This window comes from Lipotes vexillifer, unplaced genomic scaffold (genome assembly GCF_000442215.2).
Source record: "Lipotes vexillifer unplaced genomic scaffold, Lipotes_vexillifer_v1.1 scaffold49, whole genome shotgun sequence".
Taxonomy (NCBI): Eukaryota; Metazoa; Chordata; class Mammalia; order Artiodactyla; family Lipotidae; genus Lipotes; species Lipotes vexillifer.
Window position 1 is genome coordinate 2,877,027 of NW_006790551.1, and position 23,360 is coordinate 2,900,386.

At 39.6% G+C, this 23,360-nt stretch overlaps 2 protein-coding genes and 1 pseudogene across 2 annotated transcripts in view; 2 read left to right on the top strand and 1 right to left on the bottom strand.

Moving 5' to 3' along the window:
* Window positions 1-3,984, top strand: part of METAP1 (methionyl aminopeptidase 1) — a 68,815-nt gene extending 64,831 nt beyond the window's left edge. The window contains exon 11 of the mRNA XM_007463793.1: window positions 2,342-3,984. Within this exon, the coding sequence (XP_007463855.1) occupies window positions 2,342-2,505 (164 nt within the window). The 3' untranslated portion in view covers window positions 2,506-3,984. The remainder of the gene's footprint in view (window positions 1-2,341) is intronic.
* Window positions 3,985-10,182: 6,198 nt separating this feature from the next.
* LOC103072059 (macrophage migration inhibitory factor pseudogene) lies at window positions 10,183-10,746 on the top strand (annotated as a pseudogene).
* Window positions 10,747-12,281: 1,535 nt separating this feature from the next.
* Window positions 12,282-23,360, bottom strand: part of LOC103087112 (alcohol dehydrogenase class-3) — a 12,975-nt gene continuing 1,896 nt past the window's right edge. Inside the window, exons 2-9 of the mRNA XM_007463794.1 lie at window positions 22,132-22,233; window positions 20,351-20,492; window positions 19,386-19,473; window positions 16,627-16,846; window positions 16,216-16,476; window positions 15,367-15,502; window positions 12,714-12,852; window positions 12,282-12,575 (exon numbers count right to left, since the gene is read on the bottom strand). Of these exons, the coding sequence (XP_007463856.1) occupies window positions 12,551-12,575; window positions 12,714-12,852; window positions 15,367-15,502; window positions 16,216-16,476; window positions 16,627-16,846; window positions 19,386-19,473; window positions 20,351-20,492; window positions 22,132-22,233 (1,113 nt within the window). The 3' untranslated portion in view covers window positions 12,282-12,550. The remainder of the gene's footprint in view (window positions 12,576-12,713; window positions 12,853-15,366; window positions 15,503-16,215; window positions 16,477-16,626; window positions 16,847-19,385; window positions 19,474-20,350; window positions 20,493-22,131; window positions 22,234-23,360) is intronic.

Consider the following 23,360-nt stretch of genomic DNA (forward strand, 5'->3'; position numbering starts at 1 on the left):
TGTAAGAATTAAGTGAGATGATTTGTATTAACACAAAGTACCTTTAAAGGGCTGTACAAATGTAAGGTATTGTTTTGTCATTCCCTGGAATAAGAATAATGATCATATGTAACCAATTGCAAGAGCATTGAGTATATTAGCAGAGAAAGGCAAGACAGTGAGAGGAAAGTGTCATTTTGGTTACATACCTATTTCCATTAACTGGCACTTACTTGGTGAGACATGAAGTGGTATTTCCGGGAGTAAGCAAATAACACAGTGTTGAGCTGGTTCAGACAATCGTCAGATTATAACAAATATACTTCAGTGTAACTCAGCTAGGTTAAATCCCAGCTTCTTAGTGGAAAGTCTCTAATCCAAAGAAGAATTTGAATTTCCTTAGAATAGTAGTCTAATATATTTAACTTGACATTAGAAAAGGATCTGTTTTAGAAGATGAGAATAAAATTAAAGATGTATTTATGTCGGGCTTCCCTGGTGGTGCAGTGGTTGAGAATCCGCCTGCCAATGCAGGGGACATGGGTTTGAGCCCTGCTCTGGGAAGATCCCACATGCTGTGGAGCAACTAAGCCCGTGCACCACAACTACTGAGCCTGCGCGCCACATCTACTGAAGCCCGCGTGCTCTAGAGCCCATGCTCCGCAACAAGAGAAGCCACCGCAATGAGAAGCCCGCGCACCACAACTAGAGAAAGCCCGCGCACGGCAACGAAGACCCATCGCAGCCCCAAAATAAATAAATAAAAATAAATTTATAAAAAAACCCCGATGTATTATGTCTTAAATCCGTTTGTGAAAAGATCATTCGTTACATTGAGAAATATCTGTTTACTCATCTTTAGATGGTTGACAAAGCATGAGTTAACTTTCTTTAAGCTACCTCATATTTTCTTTTTAGACTGGGGTTTAATATTGCAAAAGTAGGTTACTTCACTGCAGACTTTGTACTCTGGGATGTGTCTGAGGCAGTAAGACCTAATCTTTGGTAAAAATTACTCAAAATGGGAATTCCCTGGCGGTCCAGTGGTTAGGACTCGGCGCTTTCACTGCCGTGGGCACTCTGGGTTCCATCCCTGGTCCGGGAACTAAGGTCCTACAAGCTGCAAAGTGTGGGCCCCCCCACCCCCAAGGCAAAAAAGATCACTCAGAATGAAGAATATTGATTTTTTTTTTTTTACATCTAATTTGGAGAAAAGAAAGCCTCTGTAAGCACATTTTTATAGTAGTTTCTGGAATTGCAGGACTTTGTAATTCCACTGTTGCCTCTCCTCCCCTGCCCCACTCCTCCCCCCATTCTCTTCTTCCTGTGTTGTCTCCCAGCTTTTTTCATTGTCCCTTCATTTCCTTTCTAACCCTCTCTCTGACCCATTCTCCCTCATCATAATTTTTTTTTTTTTTTTTTTTGCCCGCACCGCACAGCTTACATGATCTCAGTTCCTTGACCAGGGATTGAATCTGGGCCACAGCAGTGAAAGCCTGGAATCCTAACCACCAGGCCACCAGGGAACTCCCAATAATTTTAAAATTTTCTCACCAGTCTCTCTTTTTCTCTGCCCTCTTTCTGGTTACAGGGGTGTGGCCTATAAAAATTTCACAGTATAATCTGTTCTCACCATCTTTGTGCCTGCCATTTAAAACTTGTATCAGGAATTAAATGCTATAATAAAAGTATAAGAAGTTACTCTATTTCCTTCACAATATACATCGGCTATAGTTCAGTCAGATTCCAAAGTTATACCAGGAGAGAGCTAAATTCATTAATTCAGTTTCTTACTTGTAGTTCTGTGATGAGCAGTTATCAGTTATGTTTCTGAAAATGAAACTGAGTGCCTTTATTTTGGAAATACCAACTTGATTTAATATTTGGGAAGTATACAAAATGTGAAGTTTTAAAATTTAAACATTATTATTACTTCGTTGGACTAAAGACCAAAATGAAATAGAAAAGGCTTTAGCTTAAACAGTTGAAGTGTAAATAGGAATCTTAATAGTGAATTTTAAAATTAGTTTTCTGAGATATCCAAGGATATAGGAGTACAGGCCAGTACACTTGCCTAGAGAGTTTATTAAGAAAACAAGCTGGGGCCTCCCTGGTGGCGCAGTGGTTGAGAGTCCGCCTGCCGATGCAGGGGATATGGGTTCGTGCCCCGGTCCGGGAGGATCCCGCATGCCGCGGAGCGGCTGGGCCCGTGAGCCATGGCCGCTGAGCTTGCGCGTCCGGCAACGGGAAAGGCCACGACAGTGAGAGGCCCACATATCGCAAAAAAAAAAAAAAGAAAAAGAAAAGAAAAAAGAAAACAAGCTGAGTGATAGAATTAAGAACTGGTGTTTGTTTGTTTAAGGCGGATGGCAGGATGAAACCTGGCCGGATGGCTGGACAGCAGTGACAAGAGATGGGAAACGGTCTGCCCAGTTCGAGCACACCCTGCTGGTCACGGACACTGGCTGCGAAATCCTAACCCGGCGACTCGATAGCGCGCGGCCTCACTTCATGTCCCAATTTTAATTTCTCCCGAGATGGCACATCTCAGTGATACCTTCTGGCTGTACTCTGCATTTTATTGAGAGTACAGGATGGAAGAGGAAATTTTTTATAACCTGTTTTGTTTCGACTATAGATAAGGAAGGACTACAGCATTTGATGTGTGTCCTCAAGAACTTGTCTTGGGTCTGAAAAAGCCAAGAAGAATAAAGGAAGCTTTCTCAACTGCTTTCAATGCTCCCCTCTCCCCACACAAAAAAATCTCTGCACCCCTGTTTTCTCATTTGCCCTTTGAGCACTTTTACTTAAACCTGCTTCTAGTTGCTTTTATCATGCCACAACCGGGCCGTCAGAGCCACCTGCTTTCCAGGTGAATGTTGGAGATGAGAATCCCTGAAACTTTAGCAACATATTTTGCTCCTGATTTTTTTTTTAATTATATATGTATGGAAATATATACGTATACATTTTAAATTCCATATATGTAATTACCAAACACTATGTGACCTGGGGTTTGTGTTGATTCTGACAGGGTTCTATGCTGTCGTAAATGGACCCATCATTTGCAGTGATTTAATTCCCAGCTGGGAATTGGCCTCCCTCCTCCCCTGCTAATTTACCCTCGTAATTGTGTGTAAGGAAGCACTCGGTCAGTGAGACTTTCCAGTGTGGACTCTGTGTGCGTGAATGGCTATGGCAAAATTCACTTTGGAAAAAGATGATCAGGTTTTAAAAAATCTAGTTTATGGCAAAAATAGCCACGCTCCAAGCGGAAGCTGGCTGTTGCAGAGAATGGGATTTTTGTAATACGTTGCTATTTCAGACCTCTGTTTGATCATAATGGTAGGAAAAACGCTCCCTTCTCTCTTATTTCAAAGGCATACCTTGGAGATATTCACAGAAGGGTGGAGGCTGCACTGTGGAGGTTGATGGGGAAAGACAGTTCTGAAATCTCTCCAGCAGTGAGCAGAGTCTGGAAATTCTAATGTTTAATAAACCTGGTGGGGATGAGAAAGGAACTTCTTTGAAATTGGACTGTTGCCTTGCAGGGATGCAGCTGTCCTTGGTGTGCTACCACAATTCTCCTTTACATAGTTGGGAACCTCATTAGAAATGACCTCAGCTGCCCAACATCTGTGTTCCTTTCAGTAGTTCAGTCCAAATGGGAGTGCATCCAGTGAAGACATATCAGATCAAAGTCATTGTCATTAGAGAGTACTTGATTACTAGGTATCTGGTAAGTTTATTCTAAGATAATTCGATACCACTGACATGTTACATTTGTATGAGAACATCTTTCCCAGAGTGCCTCAGACCTTTATTGCTTTAAAGGAATTATAATGTTTTCATTACTTTTATTATTTTAGTGATTTAGTAAAGTGGCTGAATCTGGTATGTGTGTGAAGTTTTTTATCAAACTGTAATATTTGTGAATGGAATGCCTTGCAATATGAATGTTAATATAATGTGTAAAGGGAGATTAAAAAGTTTGAATGACTATCCCACCATGTAGTTGTTAACTTTACTGTATTTGTTGGGGATTTCAGAAGGAAGTGGTGGGAATGGGGAGGCTAATTTCATAATCTAAAATAAAATTTGAGTAAAAATACTTTTTTAAGTTGAATGTCTATATACAAATTCCAGTACTGTGTTTAGTTCAGCAGTCTACCAGCAGTATTTGAAATGCAACCATATTTCTGAGATAGTTTAAGGCGGAGATTGCTGCATACGTAAGGCAGCATTTTATGTACTGATAGTGGAATTAACAGTGTGGGCTTACTCAGTGTCTACTATTAGAAAATTAGCTCAAAGAAAAAAAGTCCTGGTGGGTAGTTTTTTTGTTGTTGCTGTTAAAAGATAAACACCACACTGGTGATGATGCTTTTCTCGGTTTGGGAGATTTTAAAACAATATGTCCTCTAGTCTAATTGTATATGTCTGATTACAAATGTTTGTTTACTAGGTTTAGATGAGAAAACATCTAGGGTAGTTTCATCATTCTGCCAACTTCTCAAAAATGTCAGTGTGTTAACTTTTTATTTTTTGTATTAACTTTAAAATAATCCTTTTTTTCCCCTGACAGTCCTTCATCCCCCTTGGAATTATAATTTAGAAGGGAAAGGTGTTTGCCTTTTATTTTCATTTTATGTCTTTTGCTGGTAAAATGTATAAAGGCACATTAGAACCTGTTCACCAACACCTTTATCTTACTTGCCATCCACATGTCTAAATTAACAGGAAGAGGGTGTTTAGGAATTTGCCATCCTAGCTTGATTCCTCAGTTTGTCCTGTCACCACTTCTGGCTTTTCATTGAGTTTGGTTAAATTTGAGAGTGGGATGCTCCAGTTTGCTAAAGCCCCCAAATGTACCCTCCTGGTATCTGTAAGCTATTTCTGTCCTACCCCCCCCCCCCCCGTTTTTTTTTTTTTTTACTTCCCAACTTTTAATTTTGAAAATTTCAAATTTACAGAAAAGTTGATGGTACAGTGAAATAACCATATATCCTTTCCCTGTATTCAGCAATTGTTATTACGTCACATCTCTCTATATAAAAAGCATTTTTCTTTTGAGAGAAATGGCATTGTCATACTTCACCTGCTACTGTTGCAGTGTGTCTCTCTTAAAACATAAGGACATTTCCTACACAATCATAATACTCTTGTCACACCCAAGGAATTGAATATTTATAGAGTTATCTAATGTATAGTACACATTCAAACCTGAGGCTCACTTGCCCCCCAAGTGTACTTTAAAGCGTTCATCTTGTTCAAAATGCAGAATCCAAACCCATGGCATTTGGTTGTCATCTGTAGGTTTTTTTTAACTCTAGAACAATCCTTCTACCTTTTTTTTATCTTTTATGAAACTGACTTGAAAAAGCAGGCCAGTTAGCTTGTAGAATTCTGTGCTTCCCTGATTGTTCCTCATGAGTAGGTTCAGGATAAGTGTTTTGGCAGAAGACTCCATAGATGGCATGTGGTGTGTCCCATTCATCGCATCGCATCACATCACGTCACAAGGCACATACTGTCATTGTCACATTATTGCCAATATATGTTTGCTCACTAGGTTTCTTTCAGATTTTCTATTTTAAGATCCCTTTCTTAAGCAAATAATTTGGGAGGAGATACTTGGAGACCATTTGGATATCCTGTTCACTTAATGATTTTAGCATTCATTAATTATCCTTGCCGGAATCCATTATTTTGTTACCTTGGTGGCTGCAAATAGGGACTTTCTAAATCTAGCATTCTGTCTGCATTTATTGGCTGGCATTCTTTTACTAAGAAGCACTTTTCTGAGTATCAGTGTGGGCTCATTGTTTTCAAAAATTCAACTAATTACTCTAAATGGTCTGTATTTGGCTAGTGGAAGCACCTTTAAGCTTACTTATGGGTCGTTTTGATCTGTGTCTATTAGTCTTTGAGCACATTCTTGCTTTTTGCCATATCAAGCTGTTCTAGATTTATCATACACTTTTCCTGCCCCAGCCTGGGAATTGGCTACTTCTCCAAGGAGCCCTAGTTTCTTTTCATGGGGAATGGTATTTGGAAATCAAGATCTGGGTGCTGCTGGGGTGTCATTGCTCCTAGGGCCGTTCAGGGAACAGAGCCAGCAAATGCATTTTTTATAAATCGTGAATTCATTCTGATACTTTGATTTCAAATTTAACACTAATCTTCCTCACCCTTCCCTTGTATCTTCCTTCTCCCATGGTGAGAACTTTGGTTCTGAACAACATTAATATTTACTGATTTGCTTGATTCCACATGACATGTAAAATTATTTTAGAATTACTATACCAAAATCACTACCAAAAATTTAAGTGTAAAAGTTGTGATCTTATTCTTGGAACATATTTCACTAAGGGGGTACAGAGTATTGGTTTAAAAGCTATTTGAAGTAATTAATTTTGATCTTGGCAGTATTCTAAATTTCATAAACCATGAAGTTACTTTTCAACAGTAAATACAGTGAATCTTGGGGGCAAAGCATGCTATACAGTAGGGGAAGATTTTTTAGCAGTCTGGGAGTTAGAAATACTGGAATCAGTTGAGATAGTGTGATATGATTCTGTCTACATTTGATGGTGTGTGGCTTCTACCAAGTTCTCTAGCTACCAGAGGAGCAAATTATACCACTTGTAATGTGGATGTATAGCCTATTTTCAGTATAGAGTAGGAAAAAACATCTGGACATTGTTTTAGGAACAGATTGTTTCACAACATAGGCTGCATTATGCTGACAGTCTAAAAGTTATTAATGTGTTTTGCTTCATTTAAAAAATGAACATCTAAAGAAAGGCAGCACAGGTTCCATGCATCGAAATTCTGTGGTCCCACTGTGTTTGAACTCACAGGCAGCCTTTGGTGGCAGCCTCCTTGCTTACCTCTTTTTCCTTTTGCTGCTAAGTATGAAAAAGAAAAACAGTGGTTTGCATTTGGTTATTTTGCAAAAAAAAGCCAGGAGTCAGGTGGCCTTGGCTACCTGCTGCTTTTCATTTTGGGGACTGTGGTGAGGAACAACAACTGTCTGTATATGGTAATTCTGTGATTACATTCAAACGTGTCAACACTGGTTTATCTCAATAAAATGTGCCCCAAAGTCAATATGCGGAGCACTCAAGAAGGGCTTCCTGGAAAGATTTTCACTTAGCACTGATGTTTGTTGGAGTTCAAAGTATTTTAATAATTTTTTTTGTGAATGTCCAGCCTTTTTACTATTGCGAAGCTTTTAGTAGAATAATTGTTTCCATCTCCTGGGTGCTTGGCCCTTTTACTATTACTCCAGCCTCCTCATTCAACTCCCAACAACAAACACATGCTAAACTTGTAGGCACATTTGCACTGTGGTGTCATGAGACGATCACGAGATCAACAATCAGGACACTAGGGCTCTGAGTTCTCTGATATTTTTTGCGCTACTCGGGCCTCTCACTGCTGTGGCCTCTCCCGTTGCGGAGCACAGGCTCCGGACGCGCAGGCTCAGCGGCCATGGCTCACGGGCCCAGCCGCTCCGCGGCACGTGGGATCTTCCCGGACCGGGGCACGAACCCGTGTCCCCTGCATCGGCAAGCGGACTCTCAACCACTGCGCCACCAGGGGAGCCCAGTTCTCTGATCTTTTAAACTAGTTGAATGGCTTGGACAAATCACCGTATTTCTCTATGGAGGTATCCTATTTGTGTAATGACGCCACAACTTAGCAACTGTTTTATTCTATATATAATGTGACTATAAAGCGAATTTGCTTTATTTCAGTACTTGGGTTAGACATCAACAGAAAATTCAAAATAGAATTTTTCAAACTTTACCAGTAAATCTGAGCCCTGGGTGATTCTGAGAAAACAAAATAGCCAAGGGTAAGAACTTTTAGTATTAAGATGTAGATTTAAGAAAGAGAACAACAGGTATTTTAAAGCAAATTTCCACTGTTTTATCTTGTTTAACATATCTAGATATTTTTGGTAGTCAGGAATATTTCAGTCCATGTCTAAACTCTGGGTAGTTCTGTGGTGGATTAGCGCTCCTTTCCTGAAGGGAGCATGTACATATTACCTCTTAATGAATTCTGTTACGATGTCCAGTTTGATAAAAATCAATCTGCTTAAAAGCCCATCCCACTTGCTCTGTTCCTATAAAGTTCCACCAAAAGAAGTTTGTATAATGGAGGACTTTGTACGTACCGGTTCACTGTGCTGGTTTACTTCCTAGTTGTTTCTTTAAAGATATGATTTCCTTGGTATAGTTCTATGTACTTATTATCTAAGTAACTGTTTAAATATACTTAATGTTTTCCAAATGTGTTTTCTGTCTGTTTTTTCTACAGGGTATTTGCTGACAGAGAATCTGATCTTGCATGTTAATTGAAACAAAATTGGCTGACTGCAAAGTTGGTTTTTTTCTGGGTCACAAAGTATCTCTAGGCCCAAAGAACTGTCAGTTACTTTAGGACTTTGATCATCAACCTACTTGGGAGATTGGTAGCCATGCAGAAAATGTTCTGAAGCATCTGTGCATGTAAAAATATGTTCCGTTTCCCAGATCAACAAAACATTTTGAGAATCATGAGCTACATTTAATTGTGCTTTGAAACGGGATAAATGGAAGTAGCATTGTGTTTATCTTTCAGAGCTGTTTTTGTTTAAGCTGTACACACATTAACTGGCTCCACTGTAACAAAGTTTGGATATAATGAAGTTTTTTCCCTCATCTCAATAACCTCATCATTCCACAGGTTCTACCTTATGTTAGTTCTCTGTGCATGTAGTAAAGAACTCATTCCAAGTCAGACATGGAATTCCAAGTCAGCCTGTATATGGACTATCTTTTTACAGTGAACATCACTAGGTGGGTTAAATAGAAAGCAGAATAGCCCAACATGCTGAAAATGGAAAAGCAGGAAAGATTTGAAAAATGCCAAGTATACCAGCATTTTCAATGAAAAACAAAAAGCTGTTAAAAGATACATCCTAATTTTGTAAAATTTTGGATCCTTAAGAAATTTTTTTTACTAGCTTTCATGAAATATACAGCAGAGGTTAGTGACTTGTGTTAAAATTATATACCTTTTATCCAAGAAAGCAGTTTAAACATAACGTCAAAAAATTCCTGACAATACTTCTAAGGTGGTAGAGTCCTAATTTTGGACAACCAGGATAGATTTGCTGACATGCACATAGTGAATGTTTTTTAGCCCTATGTTGTGTATGTTCTTCCAAAAAATATTTGGTTCCGCAATATACATAACAACCTAGATGCCATCCAAGAGGATGTATTAAAAGTATCTTAACAAGAAATACTTTATACCTATAGTTCCATGTTCCAAGAATCTTTATATTAAAGATCTTGTAAAATTGATTCTTAATACTGTTTCTTTGAAAGAGACAATTGTGCTTTCAGCCAGGAAATGCTCATACTTGTTAAACTGAATTAGCTGGCTCAAGACTGTACATGACTGTGACAGAAAAGTAAACTCCCTAACTGGCCAGCTACAAGAATTGGAGTTACATTATTTTACTATCTTAAAATTATTTTCTCATTATTGGAGAACATAATGTTTGCCATTCTCATTCAAGTATAACTCATGTATGAGAAGAAAAATAAAGGCAAAAAAAAAACAAAAAAAAATTTAGTTCTCCATTATTACCCTATATACCCATTCTGTTACTGCAGTCGCTTATGGCAATAATATACTTTGTTCCTGGAAGGCTGAGCTAAAACAAATCAGATTAAAGCACAGTTCCTACAGCTAGGGTAGAAGCTATTTTTATTCTCCTGTTCTTCCAGTTCACCCAGAACAATAGGTTGGAGCCATCTGGGCCCTGACTGGGTCTCCAGCCCTCTAGGTAAAATGAGAGAAGCTAGGTCATACTGCATAGTCCATAAAATGCACCAGAGATCCAAAAAAGAAGTCCTGACCATAACTGCCACTTTTCCAGTTTTCAGTCAAATATTGCTCTCACAGAAACATAAACTTTGGGAGTAATTAAGCTACATCGGTCAAAAGAATTAAGAAAAAGCACATGGTTTCAATCCAACCAAAAGATATGTATGTCATGGCATATCTGATGTCCTGATACAAAAAAGTCTAAACTACGCTATGATGTAGAAAGCAGAAAAAGGCACATAATAGGCGGGGCGCTGTTCACACGAGAGTCGGTTGGTTCCTGTATCCCTGTCCCCGCCTTCCCTCGCTGTCATGTCGATATTCCTGGTGAACACCGACGTGCCCCGCGCCTCTGTGCCGGACGGGCTCTCCGATCTCACCCAGCAGCTGGCGCAGGCCACGGGCAAGCCGGCGCAGTACATCGCGGTGCACTTGGTCCCGGACCAGCTCCTGGCTTTCGGGGGCTTCAGCGAGCCGTGCGCGCTCTGCAGCCTGCACAGCATCGGCAAGGTCGGCGGCGCGCGGAACCGCTCCGACAGCAAGCTGCTGTGACGCCTGCGCGTCAGCCCAGGCAGGATCGACATCAACTACTACGACATGAACGCGGCCAACGTGGGCTGGAACGGCTCCACCTTCGTCTGCACGTCGCGCTCCGGACTCCCCTGCCCCAGGCCCGCAGCCCGCTCGCGGTTTTCTGCCCGCCTCGCCCCCAGCGACCCTACCTCCCGGGACAGAGAAATAAACGGTGATGGGGACGGGGGTGGGGGAGTCGGGGGTGGGAAGCACAGAATAGTGTTAATAGTATTCCTTTGTGTTAATTTAAAGTATATGTATAAATGCTATTATATTCATAGAAACTTCTGGGAAGATACATAAACTGAATAGTGGTCACCTATTTTGGGGGGGAGAGGGAAGTATAGCTTTTCTTATGCAATTTTCTCTATTTGAATGTTCTAACTCTTGGATGTATTGCCTTCATGTATTTTTGTGTTAATGGATCGCCTGGATGGTAAGACTATGCATCATTTTCGTTTGCTTCTTTATTCTGCTCAGGGTAAAGAAACCTAAGTGTTACTTAACAACAGCACCAGGAAAAGACTGATAGATTTGACTATAGTAAAATAAAGAAATATAAAATATATTAACATAAAACTTACAAAGGATTGGCATCTAGAATAAAGAACCCCTAAAAATTACTCAGAAAAAGAGAAGTAATCCAACAGAAAAATAGGCAAAGGATGTGAACAGATGCCTCACAAAGGTAATACAAATGGCCAAAAGAATGAAAGACTTGGGACCTCCCTGGCAGTCCAGTGGTTAAGACTCTGCACTCCCAATGCAGGGGGCTCAGGTTCCACCCCTGGTCGGGGAACTAAGATCCCACCATGCTGTGTGCCACAGCCAAAAAAAAAAAAAAAAAAGACTTTAGTCATTAAGGGAATGGCAAATTAAAGTCATTTCACACCCATCTGATTTGCAAAAATGTCCAACCACATTTAAGAGCAATTTGACAATTTCTAGTAAGGTTTAAAATGTTTTTATCCTATGGTACACATCCTCCGTAACTAACGCACTGAGCACAATGTACAAGGATGTTCCATCACAGTGTTGTTAGCAATACAGAAACAATTTGGGCAACAACTATATGCCATCAACTGGAGACAGATAAATTATGGTAGTTCATATAATTGACTACTACTGCACAGTACTAAAATTAATGAATGGGCGCATCACCTACAACAGGGATTAATCACAAAATAATGAGTGAAAAATGAAAGCTGCAGAATGAGACAGTATCAGGTTTAAAACATGTATGACAATACTGAAGACTAAAGGGTTTACGGATACGTGTAGTCAAAGTATGGCAATATGCATGGGAGTGATAAACACCCAATTCTGGATGTTGACTATACTGCAGGAGAGGAAAGGCCAAGTGGTCTGGAAGAGTAAGATGTTAAGATTTGACAAAATAAGTGCTGAAAATTTGGGTATTCAGTATATAAATATTTTCCATAGGCTTGAAATAGTTCAGAGTGACCAACACCACATATATACCTACTTAAGCTCAGAAGGTAGTTTCAATGATGAATTTGTGGGCCAGATGTCATACTAGGAATTAGGAGTCTAAGTCTGAACAATGCATGGTACTGCCCACAATAAGATAATCTCACAGAAGCAAATTTGGGTTCTGACTAACTGTGCCACTGCTGATTGGAGAAATCTGTTCTTTAGTAAGTGGGCCTGAGACCCTTAAAAGTTAAGCGAAGTTACCAAGGACAGTAGAAGACAAGGTTCAGATACTCACCACCGCCCTTCTTCCTCCATCTTTACTTTAAAAGAATGAAGATAATGGGGAGAGCGACCATGAGAAAGAATTTGGCATCCAACAGAGCTGACAACTTCCACACATGTGCAGAAATTCCTTTTATTATGTTAAAAATATTCCTTAATGAGCCAGCAATTATTTATGTGAAGAGTCCAGAAAACAGACTTATGACAGTATTAGCCCTCTCCTTGATTAGACATTTATGAATTTATACACAAAACATTATTCCCCAGAGTCAGTTAACGAAGGTCTAAGAAGCTGTGAACTTGAAAGAGCTCCTTCCTGCTTGTCTGGCTGCTCTAATCAGACTGCAAGACTTAGTTAGAAGGATGGAAGAATTTTTCTCTTTTGAATTTAAAGCTTTAAAACAGTTCGGATGCTGTAAGAGAAGAAAGCAATAAACAGGTTCTGAATGATTCCTTTGAAGACCACTAAAACTGGTTTTTTTACCCTTCTCCCTCCATAAGCCCCAAATCATTTCCACATTCTACATTAAACAGCTAAAGAGAAAGCTCACCTCTTTCCTGCATGCATCAGTTCAAAGGCTTCGTTAATTTGGTCAAAAGGCAAACTGTGAGTCACAAATTCATCAATCTTTATTTTTTTGGACATATATTCGGACACCAACTTTGGGACGCTTTCTACACTCTTCCATCCTAAAAGAAATCATACATCTATTAAGTTTTCCAACAAATCTCTACAGTATGCTTATTACTTAGCGGGTGACAAAGACATTTAAGAGAATGAATTTTTTCACGAACTAAAGAGGAATGAAAAACTTCAAAATCAGCATAGAGAGGAAGAAGAAATGCGCCATCTTTAAGAAAAAAGTAAATGCCTTTTGAGCACTTGCCTTTTTCTGTATTAAGGTTTACTAAAATTTCATTAAATCTTAATGGAGATTTTTAAACCATACAGGATAGAACTCTAGAAGTCTCAGAATAAGCTTATTTAAGTCCACAACAGCGAAGATTTCTGTAATCGTGAAATTCAAGGAAGAAAAAAACTGTTGTGATACATGACTATTCTGTGGTTTTAATTTCAACAATAAGGATACCATCTCAGAAGAGAAAACTGAAATTGAAAAACAAAGTAGGTGATCTTTAGTTACAGGTTACGATTTTAAACAAAACCAGATCCTTCAATTTCTCACTTGTATTGAAAGAAGCAGTAAATCAACAAAGAAGCCTTCCCACCTTTTAAACCAGGGAGTCTTTGGACCACATTTCAAACCTCTCTTGAGCCTTTCCCAAATCTCCCTTCTTGTGTCCTCTACAAGTTACCCTTTCCTTCCGAACTGCAGTGCTTTTTTTTTCTCCTTTAAATCTCCTGGTAACTGAGACAACCACAGCCACTGCCATTCCCTAAACTAAAACTTCTGTTTACATTTGTGAGTCATATTTTAGCAACACCCATGGGGCCCCAAGGCTCCAGCTAATTTCCCAACAAGCATGTGCTTGGATGAGGCTTCAGTGAGAGGTGACTACCAAACCCCCTGGCTCAGTCTCCCAGACTAAGAACACCCTTTCAAATACAGCTATGGACCCTGAGATGATGCCCCTGAGCTGCACGTATGGCTCTGAAAGTCTGTTCTAAAATACTCAAGTGCAGCATACGTGTAGCGGGTTGGAAAAGAGGGTTTAGTCAGCTTGACATTTGCCTTGACAAATTCTGTAGTATAAAGAAGGAAAACTTTGGCCAAACCCCTCATTTTTCATACTTTCCTAATCTTTTCTTCTGGCCTTGAAACAAAAGCTGGCATAATATGAGGTAGGGGACACTTTGTTAAACACAGATCATTAAAAAGTCATGCTATTAGAGAATGGACTTGAGGACACAGGGAGGGGGAAGGGTAAGCTGGGACAAAGTGAGAGAGTGTCACAGACTTATATACACTACCAAATGTAAAATAGATAGCTAGTGGAAGCAGCCACATAGCACAGGAGATCAGCTCCGTGCTTTGTGACCACCTAGAGGGGTGGGATAGGGAGGATGGGAGGGAGACGCAAGAGGGAGGGGATATGGGGATATATGTATATGTATAGGTGATTCACTTTGTTATAAAGCAGAAACTAACACACCATTGTAAAGCAATTATACTCCAATAAAGATGTTAAAAAAAAAAGAAATGCAAATTCTTGAGGAAAAAAACCCTCATGCTATGTAATTCTCTTTCCTTAAGAGGATGGTAAGGATATAAATATATTTTTTAAAAATCTATGAAAAACTTTAGATTTCATTTATTCACAACAGTTGGGATATACAAACATGTTTTTTTTTTTTGGAAATAAATAGCTGGGTTTTTTTTTAATACTTTTTTTGTAGATGTTGGGGGTAGGAGTTTATTAATTAATTAATTTATTTTTGCTGTGTTGGGTCTTCGTCTCTGTGCAAGGGCTTTCTCTAGTTGTGGCAAGCGTGGGCCTCTCACTATCACGGCCTCTCTTGTTGTGGAGCCTGTCCAGACGCGCAGGCTCAGTAGTGTGGCTCACAGGCCTAGTTGCTCTGCGGCATATGGGATCCTCCCAGACCAGGGCTCGAACCCGTGTCCCCTGCATTAGCAGGCAGATTCTCAACCACTGCACCACCAGGGAAGCCCCTACAAACATGTTTTGATGTCTTTTCTCTTCTCTAGCTGAGCAACCTTGAAAAAGGTGGAAAGTTTCTCAGCATTCTGCTGTGTAGTTAGGCAACCCCAAACCACCACGTACTTTTAGGATCATACAAGGGAAAAATGATCAGTCTGGCAGCTTTTCAATTTTGTTGTAAGGTTTTGTCAAATTTAATATTTTCAGTTTAAGACTTAGTACTGGTTACTGCTGAAATCAGTACTATTCAGACGTAAGTATGATCACATCCAGGGATCACTGCACTCTCTGGAAAAATGAGTAAAAAATGCCAATAACCTATATAAGTCTACAACACAGCACAGGGTGGCTGATACTGTCGTTTGCTTATCCTGTAACCAGCTTCTCACTCCTGACCTACCCTCAACTATTTCATTAACGGAATATTAACGGAATATTTTTTTCAATGTGTAAGAAGTAGCCTTGTGTTTCAGGAGAAGCTGAGCACCTCCCCAGTCCCAGGGGTAGATACTGATTGGGATTAAAATTCTGCCAATGGAAGTAACAAAAGAGAAAATGTACTCATCTCATCTACCAAATTACCTCCAAAGGCAGTGCCTTTCCACGTGCGGCCTGTGACCAGCTGGAATGGACGAGTGGCAACTTCTTCACCTGAGGCAGCTACTCCAACCACCACGCTGACGCCCCAGCCTTTGTGGCAGGCCTCCAGCGCTGCTCTCTGCAGGCAAATCACAGAAGTCAGTGCATCGTGCTGAGAATATCTGCTTCCCCAGAAACTTCCGGGGGGAGAGGGTGGTGGTACAGAGCTTTATTAGAAAAATGGCAACAAAATGACCAAAGTGAGTATTTAGTAAGTTTAATTTTATTGAACAATTTTAACAGGTATTTTAAAAATTTATGAACTTGGCCCAACACTGACACAAACTGAAAGAATTTAAAGCTTTCATTTGTTATTTTAAAAAGTAAATCTTAGCTCAAAAATTTTAAAGGCTCAATAAAGGCAGCAGGCAGAGAAGTAACAGTTGTACTTCTGCTGAGTGTCTTTGTGTCAGGTACCTACAGTCACTATCTGCATTTTACACATGAGGAAACAGGTTTAGAGAAGTGGTTGCTCAAGGTCACTGAGTTAGTAAGTGGATATACATCTAATTCCAAAGCCCATGTTCTCTACAGCTGCATCATTTTGCCTTTTCATTTAATGAAACATACTCTGAGACTAAGTGTACACTGAAAGGCAAAGAAACATTTCCCTTCATCTTTCCCTTGTATCATTTCCAATTTCTAGTTCAAGTAGTCATTTTCCCTTCTAATAATTCTTATCAGGGAATTCAAGACTTTTCCTTTCCAAAACAAAACAATTTTTGACCTTAATTAAAGAAATTACATTAAAAAAGCCCCCCCCCCACTTGGAATAAAGCCAAGCATACTCACCATGACTTTAACGTTACCAATACATTCAAAGGAATAGTCCACTCCCCCATCGGTCACCTCAACGAGCACTTCCTGGATAGGTTTACTGAAGTCCTGGGGGTTAAGACACTCAGAGGCCCCAAACTCCTTAGCCCTTGTGAATTTATCTTTATTGATGTCCACACCAATGATCCGGGATGCACCAGCCACCTTACAGCCCATGACAACTGCCAATCCAACTCCTCCCAGGCCAAAGACGGCACAAGTAGAGCCAGGCTCCACCTAATAGTAAAGATAGTCTATAAGGTACTCATTTCACAGGAGTCAAGGAAATCATTAGGTTTCTTACTCTTTGGGCCAATTTCACTATTCCAGCAAGGCTTTGTTGTATGAAATTAGAAGGTGGACGCTAAAACCCAGGCCAACACTTACCTTGGCAGTGTTCACAGCAGCACCATAACCAGTTGAAATGCCACAACCCAGAAGGCAGACTTTATCCAGAGGGGCTAAAGGATCAATTTTAGCAACAGAGATATCAGCCACAACTGTGTATTCAGAAAATGTGCTGGTTCCCATGTAATGCAAAATTGTCTTTCCTTTACAAGTAAATCTGCTAGTGCCATCTGGCATTAATCCTTTCCCTTGAGTGACTCTAAAGAAAATAAAAAAGGAAGAAGGTAGGGTAGAATCAAGTTTCCTAAAATGCACAGGAAAAAGAAATCAATTTTAAAAATAATGACCAGTAAACAGAAGAGTGTGCTAAGACCCAAAATCTAATTTCTAATATATTCATTAATAATTTAGCACCTTTCAGCAATGCCTTATTAGGAAAAGTTATAAAAGAATTATAATCTTAGCTATCTTTTCCAACATTCAATATGCTTCTGGACTATACTGTCAAAGTATTAATAATTTTAACAGGTACAATTTATGGATCAGATGAAATGATTTTAAAATTCCATCATAAAACTCTGTGAGCAAATACAACTTCATAAAGCCAAAATCAGCATCTACACAGCAAAGATTACAAGCAACTATCCACATCAGCTGATGAAAGTAGATGTCCACACTGGCTGATTTAGATCTTTCAGGAGGCCTATTTCAAAAGTGTAGCTCTCGCCACTGATATGATACATGATAACAAAAATTATTTTTGATATTCTAAATAGGTGATGTAACATCTTGCTTAGAAACATGGGCCCTAAAGGCAGACACACTTGTGCTCAAATCCCACGTGCTCCTGGGCAAGTGAATTAACTTTTGTGCCTTAGTTTCCTCACCAGAAAATCAGAGAAACCTATCTTTCTTAGACATTGCTATAAAGATCAAATGAGGTTATGTTTAAGCATTAGCACTGTGCCTGGCACAGGGTGCTTAATATATATGTTATTTTAACAAAAATAAACACTACAATTTGATGTACATTCTTGGACAAATCCTTTGGAATACATGTGAATAAATAAATATATATAGATGAAGAAAAATGGATTGCCTCTGGATTCAAGAATAAGTACATTTCCTTTGAGAGAAAAACAAAAATATGATCAGAAACAAAGGACAAATAGGTGACAAAGTTCTACCATAAATAACTTGTATCTTCATGAAAGCAAGTTAAGTTTGTTTAGCTCTGAATGTGAGAAATTGCTCCTGTCCCAGAAGAGTTTCTTGAACAAAAGGTGATATGGGATGTATTTTAAGCTTTGAAAGGACTTGTCCTTCTAAAAGGTTACAGACAGCCACAAAAAAACCTATTACCATTATTATATCTGATGTGTCAAAATTTTTTCAGACCGTGTTTTTGGAATTCCCTTTCAAAATGACTAGTTTTTTTGTTTTTTCGGTTCTAGCTTTTTTTTTTGCGGTATGCGGGCCTCTCACTGTTGCGGCCTCTCCCATTGCGGAGCACAGGCTCCGGAAGCGCAGGCTCAGCAGCCATGGCTCACGGGCCCAGCCGCTCCATGGCATGTGGGATCTTCCTGGACCGGAGCACGAACCGGTGTCCCCTGCATCGGCAGGCGGACTCTCAACCACTGCGCCACCAGGGAAGCCCGGTTCTAGCTTTTTAACTGGATTTACTTGATAAAATAAATGGAACCTTATTTCCAAAAAAATAAACTAATTTTGTCAATGGCATTAGAAAAAAATGCAAAAACAAACAGATCTCCCAAACACTGCTGGTGGGAGTATATCCCATGACTCAGCAATTTCAATCCTAGGGAAATACCCAAGAGAAAGTTGTGTATATGTCCATCAAGAGACACATATAAATGCTTATAGTGACACTAATCACAACAGGTCCAAACTGGCACGAGAATGGATTAACAGTGATCATTTGGAATGGAATGTGAAAGAAACAAAAGAAAATCACTGATGCACAGAGCAACCTGGATACATCTCGAAGGAAGCCAGACAAAAGAGCACATATTGCGTAATTCTGTTTATATGAAGTGCTACAGTGAAAGATATCAAAATAGTGGTTAGCTTTGAGGGAGGCAGGTGTTGACTTGTATGGGACATGAAGAACTTTGTGGGCTGCTGGAAGGGTTCTCTATCTTGATCTGGGTGATGGTTATAACTATTAGGTGTGTACATGTATAAAAATTCATGGAGCTGTACACTTAAGATTTGTATACTTTAATTACTTCATTATATGTATATTCTACTTCAATAAAAAAGACAAAAAAGGGGGGAACAGACACAAGATCTTAAATGCCTTGAAGTTCTTTAAGTGTGTTACCTTGCTACAATCAAATAACCACCTTTTCTGGGTCAAAAGGTTATGTTATCTCTTGTAGTCTTCCCAAAACCTTATGAGCTAAGTTTTATTACTTTGATTTCATGGACAATAAAATGGCTCATAAAAATGACTTCATTTAATTTCATAAGCATGTCCCTCCTTACTACATATTTTGGCAAATTTAGCCTAGTGTATGGGAAGAGAACAGGTTCAGAAATTTGTGAGGTACCTCTTAACAGCTGATGATGCTGGGCACACCACTTAATTTCTGGGTCTAAATTTTCTCATCTATGAATATAGTGATAGCAGTGATAATGACAGGTTGCCCTAAAGATGGAATGAAATAATTCATGTAAAATGCCCTGTATAAATTGCCATGTAATTACTTATTATCATGATATTATCATGATTAGTGTTACCTCTTGTTTTAAGAATAAAATAAAAAGATACTAACCTTATCTTCTGGCAAAGGTTCGTTTTAGGATTTAGACAAAATTTGCACTCTCCACACTGTGGGATGTAAAGTGGGATGACAGTATCACCTGGAAAACAAATGCAAGGACATTATCCTGAATAGGTAGCATCTGATTCTAAATGAATACATCAGCCCCTGCAAATACCCATTGTTTTTTTTAATTAAAAAAATTTTATTTATTTATTTTTGGCTGCATTGGGTCTTCGTTGCTGTGTGCAGGCTTTCTCTAGTTGCGGTAAGCGGGGACTACTCTTCGTTGCGGTGCATGGGCTTCTCATCGTGGTGGCGTTTCTTGTTTTGGAGCACAGGCTCTAGGCGCGCCGGTTTCAGTAGTTGGGGCTTGCGGGCTCTAGAGCACAGGCTCAGTAGTTGTGGCACATGGGCTTAGCTGCTCTGCAGCATGTGGGATCTTCCTGGACCAGGGCTCGAACCCTTGTCCCTTGCACTGGCAGGTAGATTCTTAACCACTGCTCCACCAGGGAAGTCCCCCAAATTCCCATTCTTGTCAACCCATGGAGCTTTGCAAAGTTAACAACTTTAAGACCTAGACATGACATCATTCAGACACTGCCTGACTATGCAAAAAATACAGGATTCAAATTTTTGTCTAAGTGAAACTTTTAAAACAGTTAAGTGGAGAACAACGAGGTCATGTGCTTCAAAACACTGACTCAATGCATCTTCAAAAATTCTTGCTTAATTGGGCAAAATGTGCTTTGGAGATGTACTTAAACCATTTCAGATAAACAGCAGTCTGCATAACCAGAGAAAAAGAAATTCTCAAATATTTGTGCTTTCCAGATAAGGCATATAAAATCAATCTTGACAACTTACTTAGGTGATAACTTATTCACAAATAAACAATGTATAATTTATCAGAAACATAATTTCCCTATAGAAATAAGCCAAAATTGTAAAATAAGTGATTCAAATACTCTCCTTACCTGCCTTCAGCTTAGTAACTCCTTCACCAACACTTTCCACAATTCCAGCACCTTCATGTCCCAAGATCACTGGAAAACTCCCTTCAGGATCAGCCCCACTCAGGGTATAGGCGTCAGTGTGGCAAACTGCAGTGGCAATAATCTAACAGGGTATTAAAGTGTCTACATATGTGTGCATGCGATTCAGAGTGAGGCATAGGTGGAGGCACTTTTACTTTAATAACATTTTATTGATTAGAAGATACAATTCTTTCATATTTTAACCTCTCTAAAATCAGCATATGCTTATACTCTATGGCATCTTAATTAGAACTGGCAGCATTTTCTTAGTGGTACTTAAAAGTAACGGTGCATTTATAGACAATGAAACATGGTACATCTATTCTCCTTTTCAGTGCATGTTAGCAGGAGAAGGTAAACAAGGTGATGTTTTGGGCACGGTGCCTTCTGCAGGTGTGGAGAGGAACATCACCTGTGTGCAAAAGCAGGTGGAGCCCATCTCACTGCTGGCCTCCTCCTAACTGTTGGGGAATGCAGTTTCTAAAAAGGTATTAGCTATTTCTGAAATACGTCAGCCTGCTTGGTTTGGGCCAAAACTCAGAGGTTTTATTGGAACCAACTCCCCTTTTAGCAGCCACACACAATTTCTACTTAAATAAGCCCTTTATCCCGATTTCTCTAGCCTTCAAGCATCTCTCATTTTTCCAAACTACCAAAAGCACAGAAAGGAAAAGTCTTGGGGGTGTCTGTATTTATGCTTCTATGCTTCTCACAAATATATCCGATTACAATGTGACATTCTTAGCTGTTTGTTAGCAGTTTCCCAAGGAAGACTGCTGAACTCAGTGTGCCCCATATGGCTCATTTTAGTACATCCAGGACCAACATTTTCTTTTTTAGTAGCAAAATCACAACCAGGCTGATTTCTGAACTTAAAGAAAAACATACACACTAGTCTAAGATTTCAGATTCCTGGGCCTGGGTTAAAAGGATCTGAAAAAGTTATTTGGCTCTGGCTTCTCGACCTGTTAAGTGTGACCCCTGGGAACATGAGAATTGGAGGTAGGATGGGGGAAGTATACTCCAATTCACAGCAAAAAATGCTTATTTTTTCTAGAGGTTAGTTTTATTCAATGTTCACTACTTTAAAGCACTGATTTTATATCAAAACAAGTACAGAGGAGAATGCCAGAATATCCAGCTGGCTGCCTTGTGCAATATGACTCTCTCCAGGGGTAACTTCAATTTCTCTGCCATAGCAGAGGTTGAGAAGCACTGGAATAGTGAATCCCCTGAACACTGGCCTTGTCTGCAAGGGTCAGTACATTTTAAAGCTCTCTTAGCAAGCTTACTTCACTTGCTTGTTGGTCTAATCAATTAGGAACCTCTTCCCAAATCTTATTTGAAGTTTCTTCTAACAATCCAAAGACCATTTCTTTCTTCTTTTGTTTCTAATGTGTCACCATACATTTTAACTTATGGGATCAGCAGAAAGGGGAGCAAGCCACCTTAAACCCTGACTACAGAAGATAAACTGCAGTAATCCAATGATCCATGGAGAAGGCTGCTCAGCACACCACCAAAGCTAAAAAGATGGAGAGGAGTGCTGCAAAGGTGAGAGGGATAAAATAAGAGGCTGTGATTCCAAGGTTGGATGACTTTCAGTACCTTCTCCTTGACACTGTCCTTTGGGATTTCTCCTCTGCAGACCTCAGAGGACTCATCTATCCAGAGACCTAATTGTAAGTCTTTTTTCCCCAGTGCCTTAGATGTTTCATTACCTTAATTCGAACTTCATGAGCCTTTGGGGGTGCCACCTCTATCTCCTCTATGGAGAGAGGCTTTCTAGCCTCCCAGGCAACCGCAGCCTTGCATTTGATAACCTGAAATGGGGAAAACAGACCAAGATGTTTATCCTCCTGAACTAGTAACAAACTACTTATTAGTTAATTTAGATGCTGGTGAATGCTAATCTTAGAAAGTATATCACAAATTCACAAAGACACATACAACTCTAAGTGATATGGAGAACTGTCTGGCACGTGTTTATACTTCGTATAAATGATAGTCATTAAAAAGATTTCATTGAAATGACCACACGAAGAAGTTTAATCCGGGAATTCCCTGGCAGTCCGTGGTTAGGACTCGGCGCTTTCACTGCTGGGGCCCAGGTTCAATCCCTGTTCCAGGGAAACTAAGATCCCTGCAAACCGCATGGCCCCCCCCCATAAAAAAAATAAAGTTTCACTCATCAGATATTTAATGACCCTCTACAATGCATAAACAGGAGCTGGATAACAATACAGGTTCCAAGAAAATCTGATTCAGTAGTCTGGTACAGGGTCCAAGGAATCTGAATGCTTAAGATGTGCCCTATGAAATGCTTTTGCTCAGGCTGGTTTCAGTAACACTGTTTTAGTGCAGAACTGCACAGTGGGAAGGAGCGTAAGGAAAAGTATCAGAATGAGGGAATTATAAAAAACCTACATCTATCCCTTTCAACTGTGCTATCCAACACAGTAGCCACTTGCCACGTGTGGCTTTTGAGCGCTTGAAAAATGGCCACTCTGAACTGAGATAAGCTGTAAGTAGAAAATATACCCAGATTTTGAAGAGTTAGTATAAAAAAATTAAAATATTTCAATAATATTAAAAAATATTGATTACATGTTGCAACAGTATTTTGACTACACTGGGTTAAGTTTTAATCCAATTTAATACCGTTTTAATGTGGCTAACAGAAAACTTAAAATTATATATGTGACTCATACTGTAGTTCTATAGTATAGTGCTACTTCAGAGTCTAGTCAGCACGCTCCTCCTTTACCAGAGAATGAAGTGTAACAAGGAAGGTTTTGACTCGTTCACATAATGCTTATGAAACGTGTTCACAGAATAAAGATTGCACTGGGTTTATAGGAGACAGACTCGAAAGCTAACGATTACAAAAAGTGTGATTTAAACAGATAGGCACAAAGTGCTACAGAATGCAAAATGTGGAGAAAGAGTG